The 17,515-nt window shown below is 37.8% G+C and overlaps 1 protein-coding gene and 1 long non-coding RNA gene across 3 annotated transcripts; one reads left to right on the forward strand and one right to left on the reverse strand.

Annotated features, from left to right (window-relative positions):
• The first annotated feature begins 1,251 nt into the window (after positions 1 to 1,251).
• On the forward strand, positions 1,252 to 17,364 carry LOC122882694 (immunoglobulin-like and fibronectin type III domain-containing protein 1). Its single transcript, XM_044210364.1, has 22 exons — positions 1,252 to 1,320; positions 1,590 to 1,632; positions 1,764 to 1,950; positions 2,883 to 3,039; positions 3,517 to 3,789; positions 3,935 to 4,363; positions 4,523 to 4,627; positions 4,793 to 4,951; positions 6,075 to 6,233; positions 6,707 to 6,829; positions 7,215 to 7,331; positions 8,366 to 8,490; positions 9,084 to 9,225; positions 9,385 to 9,678; positions 14,428 to 14,607; positions 14,700 to 14,828; positions 15,081 to 15,389; positions 15,739 to 15,824; positions 15,961 to 16,153; positions 16,250 to 16,543; positions 16,633 to 16,959; positions 17,058 to 17,364. Exons 3-22 carry the CDS (start codon positions 1,828 to 1,830, stop codon positions 17,060 to 17,062), a joined length of 3,729 nt encoding a protein of 1,242 aa, XP_044066299.1. The 5' UTR covers positions 1,252 to 1,320; positions 1,590 to 1,632; positions 1,764 to 1,827; the 3' UTR covers positions 17,063 to 17,364.
• LOC122882701 lies at positions 4,375 to 12,961 on the reverse strand. Of its 2 annotated transcripts, XR_006379443.1 has the most exons (6): positions 12,575 to 12,961; positions 11,667 to 11,803; positions 6,175 to 6,230; positions 5,816 to 5,868; positions 4,893 to 4,948; positions 4,375 to 4,570 (listed from the first exon to the last, which is right to left on the reverse strand). It is a non-coding gene; the product is annotated as an uncharacterized LOC122882701 (long non-coding RNA). The 2 variants fall into 2 exon arrangements; XR_006379442.1 differs by lacking the exon at positions 4,375 to 4,570 and having other exon boundaries at positions 4,654 to 4,948; positions 12,575 to 12,957.
• Positions 17,365 to 17,515: the final 151 nt, after the last annotated feature.

The following is a 17,515-nucleotide window of genomic DNA, read 5'->3' on the forward strand; positions in this document are numbered from 1 at the left end:
GGTGTGAGTTGCAGAGTTTTGGAGATATCGGCCGTAAAGATGTCTGCATTTTTTGAATATAATGGGACTATATGGCACTCGGCTTGTGGTGCTCAAAGTGGCAAAAAAATACATTTGAAAAACTCAACAATGCAGCAATGTCTCGTTCTTATTCTGAGCAGTCCTCAAAACAAGGTGCCAACAAGTGCCATTTAGTCCCATTGTATTGTATTTTGATTTTGGGGTGAGCTGTCCCTTTAACTTAACTCATAAACAACAGGAATGTAATGGGCTTGTATGCAAGTAGTTACTTTTCCATCTTTTTTCAGTGTATTTAAGATTTGAGAACACACACACACACACACACACACACACACAAAGCATTACTGGGAATACGTTTGACATTCCTGACATCTGCTGGTAGCAAAATAGAAATCTGTTTCGTTCTACCAAAAGCAGCATTCCCCACATGGTCTGAATATTTATTTCAAATCCTACTGTGTTGAATTGATTTTTGTTTTGTTTTTATTTCTTTTAAATTTCAGGTTGTGAAGTACTTTACTATGCTCATAATTAACTGATATGCTTCTCTTTATTATTATTTTTGCTGGCTTTGTTTAGCTGTCATCCGGAGAAGATCTAAGACTCCTGGAGTAATGATCACGCAGTATGTCATAAACATGCCAGAGGGAAAAAGCACCCCAGATTTCCAGTGTAAACCAATGCCAGTAACTATTAAGGAAGGTGGGTTTCATTAAAATAGAGCACTAACACTGACATATTTATGCAATTGTTTAGTCACCTAAAAGAGATGCATGACACTAACTGACTGTAACTAATCAAAGAAACAAAAGAAAGTTGATTGGTTGGGTTTCATAGCACTATAGTCATACAGTGGATGTGAAAATAAAAATGCAATATTTCCATATATTCTTTAGGGAAATTAGCTGTTTTCAAGGCAGTGGTGACAGGGGATCCAAAACCAGAGGTGTCATGGAGAAGAGCTAAAGGGACAATTTCAGACAAGGACAAATTTCAGAGTAAATATGATGAAACAACTGGAGAGTATATATTGGAGGTGAGTGACTAAATTATTTCACAATGTTGATTTTGAGTACAGCTAATACTGAGTTTTTAACAGCACAGTAAAAAGTACTGTATTAATGTAAGTGCTATCTGTTGTATGAATTCAATCTGTGCATCTGATAACTTGCCATGTGGCATGTTATTTGTATTTCTAGATTCGCAAAGTGTCTGCTGCAGAAACAGATACATACAAATGCTATGCTGTGAACGAATATGGCAAAGCTGTCTGCACAGCAATATTAAATGTGACTGAGGGTAAGAGTTGTTCATGAAATACAGTTCTAAACATGATTATGAATATTTGTTTTGATTGTGCATGTCAGGGAATTGTAAAGTCTGTAACTGGCATTGTAATTTCCTTCAACATTTCTTCTCATTTAACTGCAAGTTCTTTGTAATTATTGAAACTTCATCACAAGCGACTCATACCAATGTGTAGTTCCCCTGTAGCTTTATCAGACTTCAAATCTACAGTATAAATGTAAAAGACATTAACAAACTTGAACTGAATTTGCTGCTTTCAGCTTTGACAAATCCATCAGATTTCAGAAAATTGCTGCGGAAAAGGTAAGAAAACAGATGTTATGATAGTAAGATATTAAAATACCTAACCAGATATTTCTGCATATATGTGTGAATTTTAGCATTGATTCTTGTCTGGCCATAAACATTTCTCAATATTTGCCCAATACCTTTAGTAAAGTAGAGGAAAACCAGACAAAACAAGCAGATGGGGAAACTGACGAAAGATTCTGGGACGCGATGCTGAATGCTGACAGGAAAGATTACGAGCGCATCTGTACTGAGTTTGGTATTGCAGACTTACATTTGATTCTCAAGAAACTGGAAGAGAAGAAGAAGGAGAGAGTGCAAAATAAGTGTAAGGTATGAAAATTGTCAGCTCTCAAAGTAGATGCATCTTCTCCAGCTAAAGCATCAGTTTAGTTCTTAACAAGCTATGATGGATTTGTCATTTCACTGAAGATATCTGGCACTGATTAAAGTCATGTTCATTCTGAATATTCATCAAACTTGGCATATCACTGTGTGTTGTGATAACTTAATAGTTCAAATCAGGGTATCAGTTAAAATTAGCAGAATAACTGCATCTGAAATATTTACTTGTGAAAAATGATCACCCATTTTCACTGCTCATTTCATTTCATTAATTCTTCCTCTCTCACTCCCAAGGACTCTTTGACTCCCATCTCAATCAGCTGTTTCCACCTCTTATTAATAGAAAACAGGTATAATTATGTTTAAAAAAAAGATGGCTGTGCTTCATTAGAGCTGGAAATTGAGCTTAAAGTGAGACAGATTAAGATCTCTTTAGCTGTTGAGTTCTTTTTATTATATTGACTATGTCCATAATCACTCCATATTTACTATATAGTGCATTATGTTGTTTACCCTCCACCATTTTATTGGAGTATAGTGTTATGCACTATATAGTGCCCCCAAAAATTCCCACAGTGAAGCAAAAAACATGATGATTTATGCCAACAATGCCACACTGCAATGTGCCAAGTTTTATAGATGGGACTTCACCTGGCAGTGATGACGCAAAATGACGATAATAAATAAGTGTCTGAAATCTCAATTTACTGCTTACTATATGAGTTAGTGAACGAGGGGGTGTTTTCGGACCGAGCCATTGTGTATTTCAAAATAATAACTGGAAAATATGGTACGTGTGTTCAGAGCTATCCTTTGATGTTTTAAAAACATGCACGATATACAGCATACTGAAATCATTTTTTCAATAGTCAGAATATGAAAGCTTTATTTTGTCTGTAACTCCTCTGTGTACTTGGTAGGATGGTGTGATTCCCTCTGATGAAGATGCAACAGAGAAACACAGCCTTAAGAGTGCTGGGAGAACGAAGGATTCTAGTACCAAGGGCCTGATGCAAAAGGACACAGGGCTCCATCAGGTGGATGAAGAGGTCAACCTCCTCTTTACAGAGTTTAAACGTAGGTTCAAGAAAGAACAGTGGTTGGGATTGAAAGTTTAAAAAAAATACTAATAATAATAATAATAATAATAATCCTGTTGTCCGTGTGTGTATCCAATCTCTGACAATACTAATTTTAGCAGTTCCTTCAAGGTTCATTTCATAATGGCGAGATTACTGTTTTCAGGGCAGGTCATTATTGTTAAAAATACACTGCTGTCTCACAAACAGCGAAAAAGAAGAAAGTACAGTAATTCATTGTCTCACTTAATCTCTAATGATGTCACTTAGTGTTCTAGCTAAATGACTTGAAAGGTAAATGAAAGGTGACCATGGTTGGTTTTAGTTTTTATGAATGTGTAGATTCTTCTGGTTCAGAGGTGATACACCTCACACACAAAGACACACACTGTGTGGGTCTATACATCTCTCCTATTAATTGTAATAGCTTTGTGTAATGGCTAGGTTCACTGACATCTTTGTGTTGCTTTTACAGTTTCCAATGTGGACTTTGTTATCAAAATTCAGGAGGTTAAAGCTCAAGAAAGAGAGGATGCCCTCTTTGAGTGTGTCCTGACACACCCACTACCCAGGATCACATGGATGGGCAAGGGCAGCATCCTGGAGGATGGAGAGAAATACAGCATAACCGTGTCCAACCACAAACTGATCCATAGGCTGCTGATCAATGACTGCAAGCAGCTGGACAAAGGCATTTATTCAGCTGTGGCTGGCATTACATCCTGCAGTGCATGGCTGGTTGTGGAAGGTAACACCTTACAGTATAATGCACAAATAATCAATTTGTCAATGTGTGAGGAAGTGATCCTAATAATTGCCATTATTAAGAGTGATGATATTCACAAATAAATGTGAGTTACATGTCATGTATGTTGTATTTCATATCCTCGAAGCTGAGAGTGACCGTGCATCTGCTGGTAAGAAGATAGCTCGTAAAACTACCTTAGCTGGTGGAGCACGGACCGACCTTGAGAAAGTTGCCAAAGAGCAACAAATAAAAATCCGAGAGGAGATGGAGAAGATTTTGGCAGCCGTAAAATCAAAACATGATGAACGACTAGATGGTGAAATAAATGCAGTCACTGGACCAGGTAAAAACAGCGGAGCAGTAAAGGACAAGCCTCCTGCTGCAAAAGCCAGTACCCTGTCTGAGCCAACAGGGAGCAAAGGAAAAGCAAAGAGCAAAAACGCAAGAGGAGATGGCACAGTACCAAAATTAGATGTTTCAGGGTGTGTAACAAAAGAAGTGCCACTTGTAGGAAATGACCCCAATAACAAGAAACACAACAGATCTGGTCAAGCGGATTTTGACAAGGTAACAGGTAAAGTCGCTCTATGCCTAACAATGCATTTTCACGTCAGCACTGAAGTGAGTAGTCAGTGGTGGTTAAAATTTGTGTTTATGATGTGTGTTTATGTTTTGTTATTTCAAAAGAGAAAGACAGTGGTTTAACTACTTTATTATAATTGACATACCACAGATACAAATGAAGGAGGAAATTCTGAAGAGAATGACGACTTCACTGGATCTGCCAATAATTCAAGACACATAAAACATGGTCGAGAAACAAAACATACAGAAATTGGTAAGACAACATGACAGAAAATGTACTGCTCTTAATATCCATATTTATGTAAATGCTCCATTTCTTTGTGATTGACAACATGTTTCAAAATGTGTTTTTGCTCAGTTAACATCCACTTTTTCTAAACATTATATATTCTTTTGATTGTGTGTTGTGTCTGTGCAGAATCCAGCGGCACAAATGTTGATGCAGAGTTAAACCAGATTCCAATATTTGCCACAAGTCAAAATGAAGTGACTGACTCTGATGGAAATAAAGACTCTACCGGGTCTGTCAGATGCCCAAGGCACACAAGGAAGGTCCAGGGGAAACAGCATACATCTGGTAAGAAACAAGAGGGAACATATTGGCTGCATGGAGGAAATGTACCACAGTTACCCTTCAAGATCAACAGCGCTATTTTCTCTTTAATTGGTGTAATATAGTCTAGTTTTAAATGTTCGTAAAACTCCTACCACTAATAGAGAAATAGCGCTTTGTTTTAATAATGAACTTGTGAACTTTTATCATGACTGGATGTCAGCTATAAGATAGTCTTTGCCCTTTAGTGCTCGGGTTAAGAGTGACATACTGAGAAGAGCCCTTTTTTCTTACTGTCAAATATTATAGGGCCACTTACTAGGCTTTCTTAGCACTATATTTGCTGTTGAACATCAAAGGAGATGTGACCGGAAGAAAACACTACAGTTAATGTTGATATTTTGACAAAAGGTAAAAATGCATATTGATAAAAACATACAAAAGACAAGTTGTGTCTGAGTTGCACTGTAATAGATGGTGTACTGATTTTGCATAATGCTTTCTAAATGTAAGCAGCTGAGTGAGAACAACATGGAGACAGTCTTTGACTGATTCGTCAAAATTTATTATGAATCTTGATGATAAATGATCAGCTGTTTACCACCTAATTCAGCATCTAATCCTGTTGGGCTTACTTTTCTGTGCACCAAAGATTAGAAAAATGGTACATCCATTTGTTGTTCCTGTTATGGCTAGTTGTGATGCCTTTAAAAGTTGTAATCCATAATAGTTCAATTACAGCTGTAAATTTAAATTACCGACCAGGTAACATAAACATGACTATATTATTAATTGAAGTGGTGTCAACCAGAGAGGTTCCACACAACAAACCTAATCAACATCACTCTGAGAGGTTAAAGCTGAACTACTTTATTATAATTGACATACCACAGATACAAATGAAGGAAGAAATTCTGAAGAGAATGATGACTTCACTGGATCTGCCAATAATTCAAGTCACATAAAACATGGTCAAGAGACAGAACATACAGAAATTGGTTAGACAACATCACAGAAAATGTACTGCTCTTAATATCAGTATTTATGTAAATGCTCCATTTCTTTGTGATTGACAACATGTTTCAAAACGTGTTTTTGCTCAGTTAACATCCATATATTCTTTTGATTATGTGTTGTGTCTGTGCAGAATCCAGTGGCACAAATGTTGATGCAGAGTTAAACCAGATTCCAATATTTGCCACAAGTCAAAATGAAGTGACTGACTCTGATGGAAATAAAGACTCTACCGGGTCTGTCAGATGCCCAAGGCACACAAGGAAGGTCCAGGGGAAACAGCATACATCTGGTAAGAAACAAGAGGGAACATATTGGCTGCATGGAGGAAATGTACTACAGTTACCCCCCAAGATTACTTGTATCAGATATGCCGTATAGTAAAGTAATGACAGAAGAAACTGAGTGAGCATCTGGAACATTGCCTAGTGCGCTAAATTCTCTTTAATTAGTGTAATGTAGTTTTAAATATTAGCAAAATTCAACTCACTGTTGGAGGAATTGTGCTTTGTTTTAATAATGAACTTGTGAAGTAGCATGATGATATGAAAACAGCTGCCAAAGCTGTACACGATGCTGTAGTTCTTGTCTTTGGTCTGGTGACAACTCAGTGAGATGTCTCTAGTTCTTGTCGCTCTGCTTCTGTTTCTAGTGGAAAGCATTTATGGGGACATTTATTTTATCAAATAAAACAGCAATGCAATAGTGTTCTGAATTAATTGAAAACCCACTGTGTAAAGTTGAGTGTCTGTGGCTCTAACACAGATCCAAATGAACTTGCAAGGGACAATGAAGGAAGTGACAGTGATAAGAATGAGGATTCTACCGGCCAGGTCAAGAATTCAAGTTGTTCAAAGCAAAGCCAACAGCCACAGAAAGCAGTGAATGGTAAGAGACCATAAATGGTGCATTACTGCATGGAGGTGTAGTATGGGTTAATGACCAGGAAATAACTTTTTTGGATTTTTTGCTCCCTGAAGCAGTTCATATTCTTCCACAGCTTGTTCTTTTATGAGTCATAAACTTGTATATTCTTGTTGCGTAGAGGCAGAAATAGTTGCTCTGGCTTTATTGGCATGGTTTTCTGTCAGTTTTCAAGTATGCATGTGTAATGTGTTTGCTAAGTGACTTAAATTTAGTTTATTTAGCCACACATACTGTATAACTATTATTGTAAACATATTTTTTTTTTTAATTTTGAAACACATTTCAATTACTGTGTGTGTAAAGGTCAGGATAGAATATTTTGATTTTTTTCTTTTTTTTAAAAAAGGTGAAAGTGCAGGTCCTAAAGACCACAATCATTGTGACGAGACTAAAGCTGCAACTGGCTCTGGCACACATTCAAGGCGTAAAAGACAAGGCCCGCTGATAGAAGATATGGTGATTGGTAAGTAACCTAAACAGTGACATGACTGAATCACAGGAAGAGGCTCCAGCTGGATGCATCTGTGTCTGTTGATCCAATAATTAAATAATCAATTAATTCACTAATCTTTTCAGTACTACTTTACGCAAGACTAGAAAACACAGCTGCTGTGTTGCACTTCCTGGTAAACTCATGTCAATGCAACTCATGTAACTTTAAGTCACTTACTATAACTGTTGGTTATACTGTGTATAACTTCTGATTATTACAATTTTTAACATAGTATTAGTGTTAATAGACAACCCTTAACTTTATATGCATTAAGTCTGTATGTATTTATATGACATTATGTATTTATTATGACTTGGGAGCTTGTAAGTTGCAACATTGTTATCATGAAAATTCAAAATATCAGGTTTGGAGCAACGCAACATGACGCAAACATAATTACATTTAGTGAAAAGTCATAAAACAATATCACCTCCACTGCAATCAATTCCTCTGCGACTGATAATGGTACTCTTTTACAGTTAAATGTCACTTCTATTCCTGTGTGCATTGACGTGATAGTGAGCTGCTGTAGCAAAAGAGTTTCCCCTTGGGGATCAATAAAGTATTTCTGATTCTGATACCCATTTATTCACAATTATCCCTGCATGTTGTTTATTAAGTTGCTCTGTGTTTCATATTGATTTGCTATTTTGACACAGCAGGGGGGCCTCCCTATATAAAATGAGTGTTCCTGACAGATCTGTATTTGGCTAGAGAGAGAATAAATTTTCTGTTAACAAAAAATGCACATTAAATAAGAAAAGTGTGTCTTGAAAATATTGTAGCATGTGTAAAAAAAAAAAAACTCCCTGCAGAGACTGACAACTATCTGAAAAAGTAAAAAATAAATACATAAAAATAAGAATTACGAACAATTTAAGAAAAAAACAACTAAATGAAATGTTCAAACATTAGCTATTCTTCCTATCATTGTGAAACAGGTTTGCTTTTGGATACAAGTCAAAAAGTCATAGTACCTAACGGTTCACTGTTGTTTACGTTAGATCCAGGAGTTCAGTTCGTATGTGGTTTGTCTGACGTCAGTGCTATCATCAATGAGACTGCTGAGTTATCATGTAAGCTCAGCAGTGAAGACTGTGAGGGAGCCTGGTTCAGAGATGGCAAAAAGGTTAGTCATAAAGGTCAAACTCATCATTTTCTTGGGTACCGTGTCGGTGTCTGTCAAAAAAGCGCATTATGGTGACCAAGGGGTAAGAGGTCATTTTCACACCTGTAGTTTGGTTAATTTGGTCCAGGAAAGAAATTATACATTGCTGCCTTTTAGTTACGGTGCGGTTCATGTTCACACTGAATATTTACAAACAAACCAAGACGTGTAAGCATTAAATCATAAGGACTGACAGCTAATTTACTGGGCAGTTTTGGTGACGACATCATCATCATGTTTCCAGTCCATCCTTCTACTGTGCACTCGGTAATAAAGACAAATACCCCAACAAATTATATAAGAAAGTGCATTATCACTTTCTTGATTGGGAATCTGTTATCCACTGAAATTACCACAGGTTTCATACGTTATATGTTCATCTATGATGCACCTCAAACATTTGGCAGATGTTTGAGGTGTCCCTAATTGGGACATAACACAGCTTGACACAAAGCCCTTTGGGCCATGCAGAGTTGCTGATTTGAATAACTAATTAACTCACAATTGTTGTTGCTCAATTTGTTTATTTTCATCTCTGCCCTTTTTCCTATCAGATATCGCCAGATGACAATTTCACTCTCACTAAAGATGGTGCAATCCATAAATTAGTCATAATCCGGTGCAAGGAAGAGCACTCTGGGAAGTACCGTTTTGAGGCAGACGGCCGTAAAACAGAGGCATTGATCAACATCAAAGGTTTGAGAGTTTGTCATGATAACTTTAATAATTTTTGATATTGTGCAGTATAACTGGAAAAGGGGGAAAACATATTATATTTACAGCCAAAGGTCAGAATCAGATCACGGCTACATACCATATAAACATTGAAATGACCCTAACTGGCCCCTTTTTTAGATCCACCAAGGTTTGACCCTGAAAACCTCAGTGCGTTCACTGAGCCTGTGACAGTTAAAGTGGGGCACAACGCCATCTTCAAACTGCATTTTGTTGGCCATGAACCCATAAAGATTCAGTGGTACAAAGAGGGAGAGGAGCTCCAAGATGACAATAATACAAAGATAGAGAAATCTGCAAGTCACAGCCGCTTGCTCCTGAGCAGGTGCCAGAGGAAGGACACGGGAGAGATCAAGATCAAGCTCAAGAACGAACACGGCTTCATTGAGGCAATTTCACAGCTTATTGTGCTTGGTGAGTGAATGAAGGACAATGCAGAAATTCAACACGGGAAAATCTCTTATCACCCACAGATTTCTTTCTTATGCTCTACATATAACAACAATAAAAATGTCAGACCATTTCAAAGGAAATCATTAACATCCTACTCCTTCAAGAAAATTCAATTCTTTGTAGATGCCAATGGATGTGATTTGTGCAGCAATCTGTGCTAAGAAGCACTTTGCTCTTTTAAGATCTTTAAAGCTCATCCACATAATAGTAAAAAAAAATCAGGCCAGTCTTTTCAGACAGGTGAAAAGGGTGCAATATGTCACTGAGCCCATCTGTGCCTAGACAGATTTAGGTACTTATTTTGCAAATGCAGCTCTCAAACTACCATACTACTGACTAAAAAAAATCATTATTCTAGAATCCCAGTTTGTAATAACGTGACAGGTTAAAGATGTGTTTTGGAAATACATTTCAGAGTTTGACAAAAGGTATTATGTTCAAACCTCTGCTACATCTGCCATCGCTGCCAGCATCACAACTGTCAAATTTTACTGTGATTATCTCTCAGTGGAAATACAGTTTCCCTTGTATAAATGCGGTATTCGCTCTCTCACAAATAAAGACGTTAGGAAGGGTTTTCAAACTTTAAATAACATTTTTTTATGTTTCAGACAAACCCACTTCACCCCTGGGTCCTGCAGAGGTAACAGAGAGCTCAGCTACATGTATTGAATTTAGGTGGAGGCCTCCAAAGGATGATGGTGGCTCCCCTGTGATTAACTACATAATAGAGCGACAGCAGGTGGGCCGAAACACCTGGAAGAAAATAGGGGAAATCCCAGGTTTGCCCAGCTACCGCGATACAAACATAGACCATGGGCGTAAATATTGTTACCGTATCTGGGCAGTGACTTCAGAGGGTACAAGTGAAGTGATGGAGACTGACGAAATGCAAGCCGGCACACTAGGTGAGCCAAACTGGAACTTGTGTGACATCAGTCAGATCAGCTTGTCCCACCTCCTAATCTATAATCCCAGTGACGTAATAGAGGATAAACTGCAACTACTGAGCTTTCACTTTTTGTTTAATATCACTTAAGCATAACTGAACACTTTTATTTTCAAATGACAAAGTCCTCCTACACCTATTCGTGGTGTATTCTTCTGTTGGCACTACGTATTGTCCAACCATTACCTATGCCCGCTTATTAAGTCAAGTCGAGTTTAGGGGTCGACTCGAGAGGTACTCTACAGCCTAGACAGGTCACAACTCAATCACAGGCACAGACAAATACATTCACACCTGTTTTAAACTCACCTAACCTGCATGTCTTTGGCTTGAGCACCCATCCAAACAAGAGGAGAACTTGTAACACCACACATAAAGGCCAGCTGGCAGGTTAAAAACTGGGACGATCCTGCTGGGAGTGGATGGAGCCAACCACTGAGTCATTGAGATGCACACTTTATTGTTTAACCTATACAGTTTCTCATGACACAACATGATAATAAAGAAACCACTGAGAATATTTTTTAACTACCAATGAATCTAAAACACAAAACTGATAATGATGGAACCTGCCAATGACAAGTCACACGGCAAAGCAATAAGCATACACTACAGGTATTTTCATTGTCCAAGAACGCAGCAAAGACTGCAACCTTTGGGCTAAATAATGAAAGACAATACCATTGTCCTTAGTACTGGTTAGAAAACCTTGCAAGTCAAAACCTCAGGCCAACTGACATAAAATTACACTCGAAAGGTGACATCTTATTTTCCTTTCCCCAATCTCAAAAAAAGTCCACTTTGTTCATCTGTGAATCTGTCACAGACAGAAAGTCTCACATATTTAAGTCTTGTAATGGCACAACAGCCAACTAATAAAAAGCAAGCAGAAAAGGCACAAGGTCACAACAAGCACAGGACCTGTACGGTACAGTGGCCGACAACACAAACAAAACAACATAACACAAGCAAAATGCAAAAAATAATTACTTGCACTTACTGATTGACTCCATCCGCAATCAGTTTTCCTTCATGGAGTCAGTGTGTTGTATAAATTCTCCATTTAGCCCATCAGTCTCACCTCCACAGAAAAGTTCTCTCCAAAGCCACAATCCAGTTATTCTTCACAAGCTTTTACTGTTGGAAAACAGAAACATTAAGTTTCAGAAAGCAGAAAACTCAACTTCTTTAGTTTTTTTTTTCTCATTAAACTATTTGATTAGGTAGCTAGCTACTTGTCACAAGTGAACCAAAGGGATCAATTATGACCACAGCAAAGAAATCACATCAATTGATCTGAGTCTGTAGAATTGAACTGTTAGCTATATACATATTTTTGTACAGTAATGTATGTGGTAAGCCATGTATTAATGTGGCTAGCATAACTGCTAATGATAGCAAGTTTTCCAAGTGTCCTAAACTGTCCCTATCAACCCAATGTGCTTACATTTCTTAGCAGGTGTATTAGTGTCGATATGTACTAATATTCTAGTATAGTCAAGTCAAGTCAATGTTATTTACTTAGCCCAATATCACAAATCACAAATTTGCCTCATAGGGCTTTCCAATCTGTAACTTAAAGCATACAATAACCTCTGTCCTAATAAGTTAATAAGTTACTAAAGATACCAAACATTAATATGCTAAAATTGTAAGCTAACATTACATAAAACATACAGTGTTTGTTTTTGTAGTTACTACCACAGACCTCAACATAAAACCCATGCTAACAAACTGGAGATAAAGAGAGAGAATTGGGTAATGTTAGTAAAAAAAATTCAACTTCAACTCAATTCAGCTACTTTGTGACTTTCATGTAAAAAGCATTAAAAGTTAATTATTTATGCTACACAGCTAGCTAAGCATCCATTTTTGTTGCACCAAAGTTTAAAAACACCCCACACTTACCACTGTTTTAAAGGCGCTTTTCGGAATTCTCAAAGACGGATATATCGACATGTAAGAAGATTTTTGAGTCATTTCCCACGTGATTCTGGCTGGCTCCAAAGCCCGCCCGGTAACGCGACAGAGCGCCTGTATCAGGTGGGCGTGGTTCCACTTTGTTGCAAAATGCAGTTGTGGCTTATGCCAATTCATGGCGTGTGTAGCAAGAAAAACAAAATATCAGAACGAATATCTGCAGAGATTGGTGAACATATGGCTGACATAACTGAATCCAAATGGAAAAGGTAGTGCCATTTGCTGAAGCTGTGAAAGTTTGGCCTCAAGAGTCACATAGGTTGTATAATCTTAATAGTAGTGATGGGATTTACGGCTCTTTGAAGGGAACCGGATCTCATGGCTCCGTTCCTTTCCGAGAGCCGGCTCTTTCGGCTCCTTCATCACTTCTGCTGGTCAGTGCCTAAATTACATTCTTATTTGTTGCAAGAAATAAATATGCAACATTCTTAATCTGCAACACATTGAAATGTTCTGTCATTTTAATGGTTAACAAAGTGGGAAATGTTAAGAATAACTATAGTTGTTACAAAAATAACACCCTACTAAAAAAAATACCATCTTTAATAACTAATTACACAAATTCTATACAGTACATTTCAATGTAATTTATTTTATATAGGGAGCCAGCTCCCATGTTCATTTAAAGGAGCCGGCTCATTCACGACCGACACATCACTACTTAATAGACACAAGAAATTTTAACACATGCCACTAGTGGTTCAGCGGCAGGTGAACATTATACATTATTCACTATAAACAGACAGAAAAAATATACATTTATGGCAGAACTTGCTTTGATTTGATTTGGTGTGACTGTCTGACAGTGGCCAACCACTTTCAAGTGACACCTGCCGTTAGGAAACGGTATATGCCGGTGGAACACGAGCGGCATACCACTGTAGGGACCGGCATATGCCGCTGAACCACTAAAGGCATCCCATCAGCCACTTTTCGATCTTGGCGTCACTCTTTTTCATAGCAGGCATTTGACTTGTCATAATAGGAAAAGCACAGGTGTTACTAATAACATTAACAATGGCTCCATTCTATTCAAGTGTCCCAATAAGACATGTCAGTGAGTCACCAGGACCCTAAATGGAGTTCAGCCATCATTAATTTTGTTAATTACACCTGTGCATTCCTTACTGTGACATGTCCAAATGTGTTGCGTGAAAAAGACCTATTTGATCATCAGCTGATTCAGTGTCATTACTATCCATTAGACTACCCTGACTGCTACTGGTTTATACTCCGTTCTTAAGTATCTGGCATCAAAGAACTTGTGAGGAATGACACAAGTATATACCACTCATGTCAGTATGTCTGTCTCTCTATCTACCTATGACTCACATAAGGCTGTAAATAACGATTATTAGCATTATTGATAAATTCTTACACTTGAAAAACCTGTTTTGCATTTTGCTTAATAAATGACTTAATTAATCAATTTTCATTTTTTTTGTAAATTAATTTTCTGTCGCTGACTAATCAATTAAGAGGCTGATCATTTCAGCACAGGGCTTATGTGAATGATAATAACAAGAATAAGAATAATAAGGCTTACATGTATACTGCACTTTTCTAAAAGCAAAGTATTTGCCTTTAGAGTGTAAATCAACACAAACACAGCACAGATCTCTGATGTCAAAGTAGTTTGCTTCATTTGTAACATGACCAGACTATAACTAAATTCTTTGATTGTAGAAGATTCTTATTCATAACTTTTGCATTGCCACTGAACTAAGAAGAGTCTCAAACTACAACCTTTACCAGCACGATTTATTTTGTTTCTGCTTCAGCTTTTCCTGGCCCTCCAGGACCTCCAAAGGTGGTAAGCGCCTGTGACGACTGCATCAACATTTCCTGGACTTCACCAAGTAATCGAGGAGGTTCGCGTATCCTGGGCTATATTTTGGAGAAACGCAAGAACGGGAGTAATCTCTGGACCGTTGTCAATGCCATGGATGAGCTAATAAAAGGTCTGCATTTTTATTTGACTGTAGGTCAGTGTGATGGCATTGAAGACCATAACATTGATGTGTTGTTGTTGTTTCTCTGAAATTACTTCCAGAGAAGAAATATGCAGTGAAAGATGTTGTGGCAGGTTTGGAATATGAATTCAGAGTTACTGCCATAAACCTCTCAGGAGCTGGTGAATTCAGCAGCCCATCAGAGTTTGTATTTGCACGGGATCCCAAGAGTAAGTGTTGCAGCTGTTTTCTATGCTACACTCAACAATAAACAATAGATTACTGAAAATATATTCATGTACATGCCTTAAAGTTATGTCATATTAAAAAGATTTGCCTAATAATGTATAACATTTGATTGATTGTTGATTGTTAAAATTTATATATTTTAATTTGAATAATCCATCTCATATATTGTATACTGATTAAATCTACATACTAAGCATTTCATATTGCATGACTTTTAAATTTGTGTACCCCAGAGCCTCCTGGTAAAGTTACAAGCCTGAAGGTGACAGAAACTTCTTACACCCACTTGGTCCTGACTTGGACCAAACCCAAGGAGAAACCAGGGATACAGGATGAAGCAAAGGGGTATTTTGTTGAGATCCGGCAGGCAGAGTGCATTGAATGGTCCCGCTGTAATACCACCCCCATCATCACGACTACCTTCAGTGTGAAAGGCCTTAAGTCCATGGACATGTACTGGGTGAGAGTGATTGCAACTAATGATGGAGGAGAGAGTGCTCCCGAGGAGCTGGCCAACTATATCCTTGCAATGCCCTCACCTGGTATGTAAACTCTTGTTAAAAAATTAAGAAACAGTATGTTTCTGGTTAGTTGCAGCTATGCATTAACATTTTGAAGAAAGTTTAAGAGGAAAAGTTTGGGCTTTAAAATTAACTTTCCAAAATCTATTCTGTTTCTTTACAATCCCATATAGCTCTTGTTATTTATCTTTTCTTAATGCTTCTCTACATGATCAGTATGGTGTTACAGGTTACAGAAACATTTTATCACTGACCTTTCATTTCTTACTATTTAAAATGAGTCTTGAATGAGCTTATTCCACTATGTAAGAACTTCCTAAAGTTAAATATTGTCCAAAGCACTTTTCATTGCTTTTGTTCATTATTCTAGTGAGGCCAAAGTTCACAAACCACAAGATGAAAAGTTTCATGGTGGTGAGGGCAGGAAACTCTGTCAGGATCACAGTGAACTTTGAGGTGAGATTTATACTTTAGCTTTACTATTGGTGACATACTGAGGAAAACCAGGGTTTCCTAAACTAAACAGGATATACATGGCATAATATATTCAAGCCTGAAATACTCAAGCTATGACTAATGTTCTTTTTTACAGGCCTCCCCATGGCCAGATATTATGTGGCTAAAGGACAATGTGCCAGTGACAAAACGAGTCACAATCAGTAACTCTGATGGCTCATCCCAGCTGCTGATCCCCTCCTCTGAGCGCTCTGATTCTGGCATCTACTCCATTATAGTAAAAAATCTTGCAGGACAGGAGACATTCAGTACAGAGATCCGGGTCACAGGTATAACTAAAATTAAGATGTATATTTTCATTTTGCTACATCAATGTAAAGACATGTGTTAATGGATGAGTCAGTAAAAACTGATTGTGGTTACAGATGATCCAAAGCCTCCTGGACCGGTAGAACTGGAGGAAAACGTGCCTGGCACAGTGACAGTGATCTGGGAGCCTTCTCCTGATGAAAAGCGTGATGACCGCCTCCACTACACAGTGTCCAAACTGGACTCCAAACGCACATGGACCACAGTCGCTGAAAGACTCTTCAATAACAAGTTCACAGTCTGCAATATCATGCACGGGAGGGAATATAATTTCCGGGTCTATGCCAAAAACGACATTGGCATATCTGCACCCTCAGAGTCACCAACCTGGGGGATGGAGAAGAAGAAAGGTGTGTTTGTGCATCTCGAACGACCTCAAAGGCCAAATAGTCACTTCATTCAAGAAAAATATAATCTTACTTTATCTCCTTTCTTGTAGAAAAGTTTGTGGTGAGCGTACCGACCAGAAAGGACTGTGATTTGCGATGTGCTCCAACCTTCATTGTACCTTTAAAGCTTCACACTGCACCCAAAGGTTATGAATGCTATATGAGCTGTGCAGTGAAAGGAAATCCCAAACCTCGTGTCACGTGGTATCGAAATCACATCAGCCTAAACATTAATACCAACTATTACATCTCCGACACCTGTGGAGTCTGCTCCATGTTAATTCTCCATGTAGGCCCCAAAGACATGGGAGAGTATACCATCACTGCAGAGAACGCCCTCGGACGGGCTGAATGCTCCACCATCCTCAGCGTCAGAGGTGAGAGAGAAACACACCTGCACTTTAAAACAAAGGATAGGTGGAATAAAAAAAACGTACTTAATGATGCTAAATCATTTCATCTCTCTTCCATACAGAATGAAGAAACTAAAGGCACCACAATATGAGCAGTATTTATTTTAAGTTAGGTTTAGATATGATGTTAATACATGCTGTTTGAATTGAAGTGGTTGTGTTGCTTGGATGTAATGTACCAGTTGTGATAAGAAAAAGATGTGGTATTGTATTTATTAGACTGCTGCTGAGCTTAAAATAAAATCATTTCTCAAATAAAACATTGTATTCCTGATTTGAAAATTGTTTAATCATTATTTTTCTGTCTAGACACTGAAACCAAAGCAGCTAAAGGGAATTCAGCCATCATTAATGTTATTATTTAAACCTGTGCTTTTCCTACTGTGATTGTCTTCTGTGAGAAATGCCTATATTTAAATATTGTGCATCAGTCAAAAGTTTAATGTAGAAAAATACTGTATAGCACTTTGAATAAACATTGTATCATTTACTACACATTCAAACCACATTTTGTTAGGAA

Source organism: Siniperca chuatsi, linkage group LG10, assembly GCF_020085105.1.
Source record: "Siniperca chuatsi isolate FFG_IHB_CAS linkage group LG10, ASM2008510v1, whole genome shotgun sequence".
In the NCBI taxonomy this organism is placed as follows: domain Eukaryota; kingdom Metazoa; phylum Chordata; class Actinopteri; order Centrarchiformes; family Sinipercidae; genus Siniperca; species Siniperca chuatsi.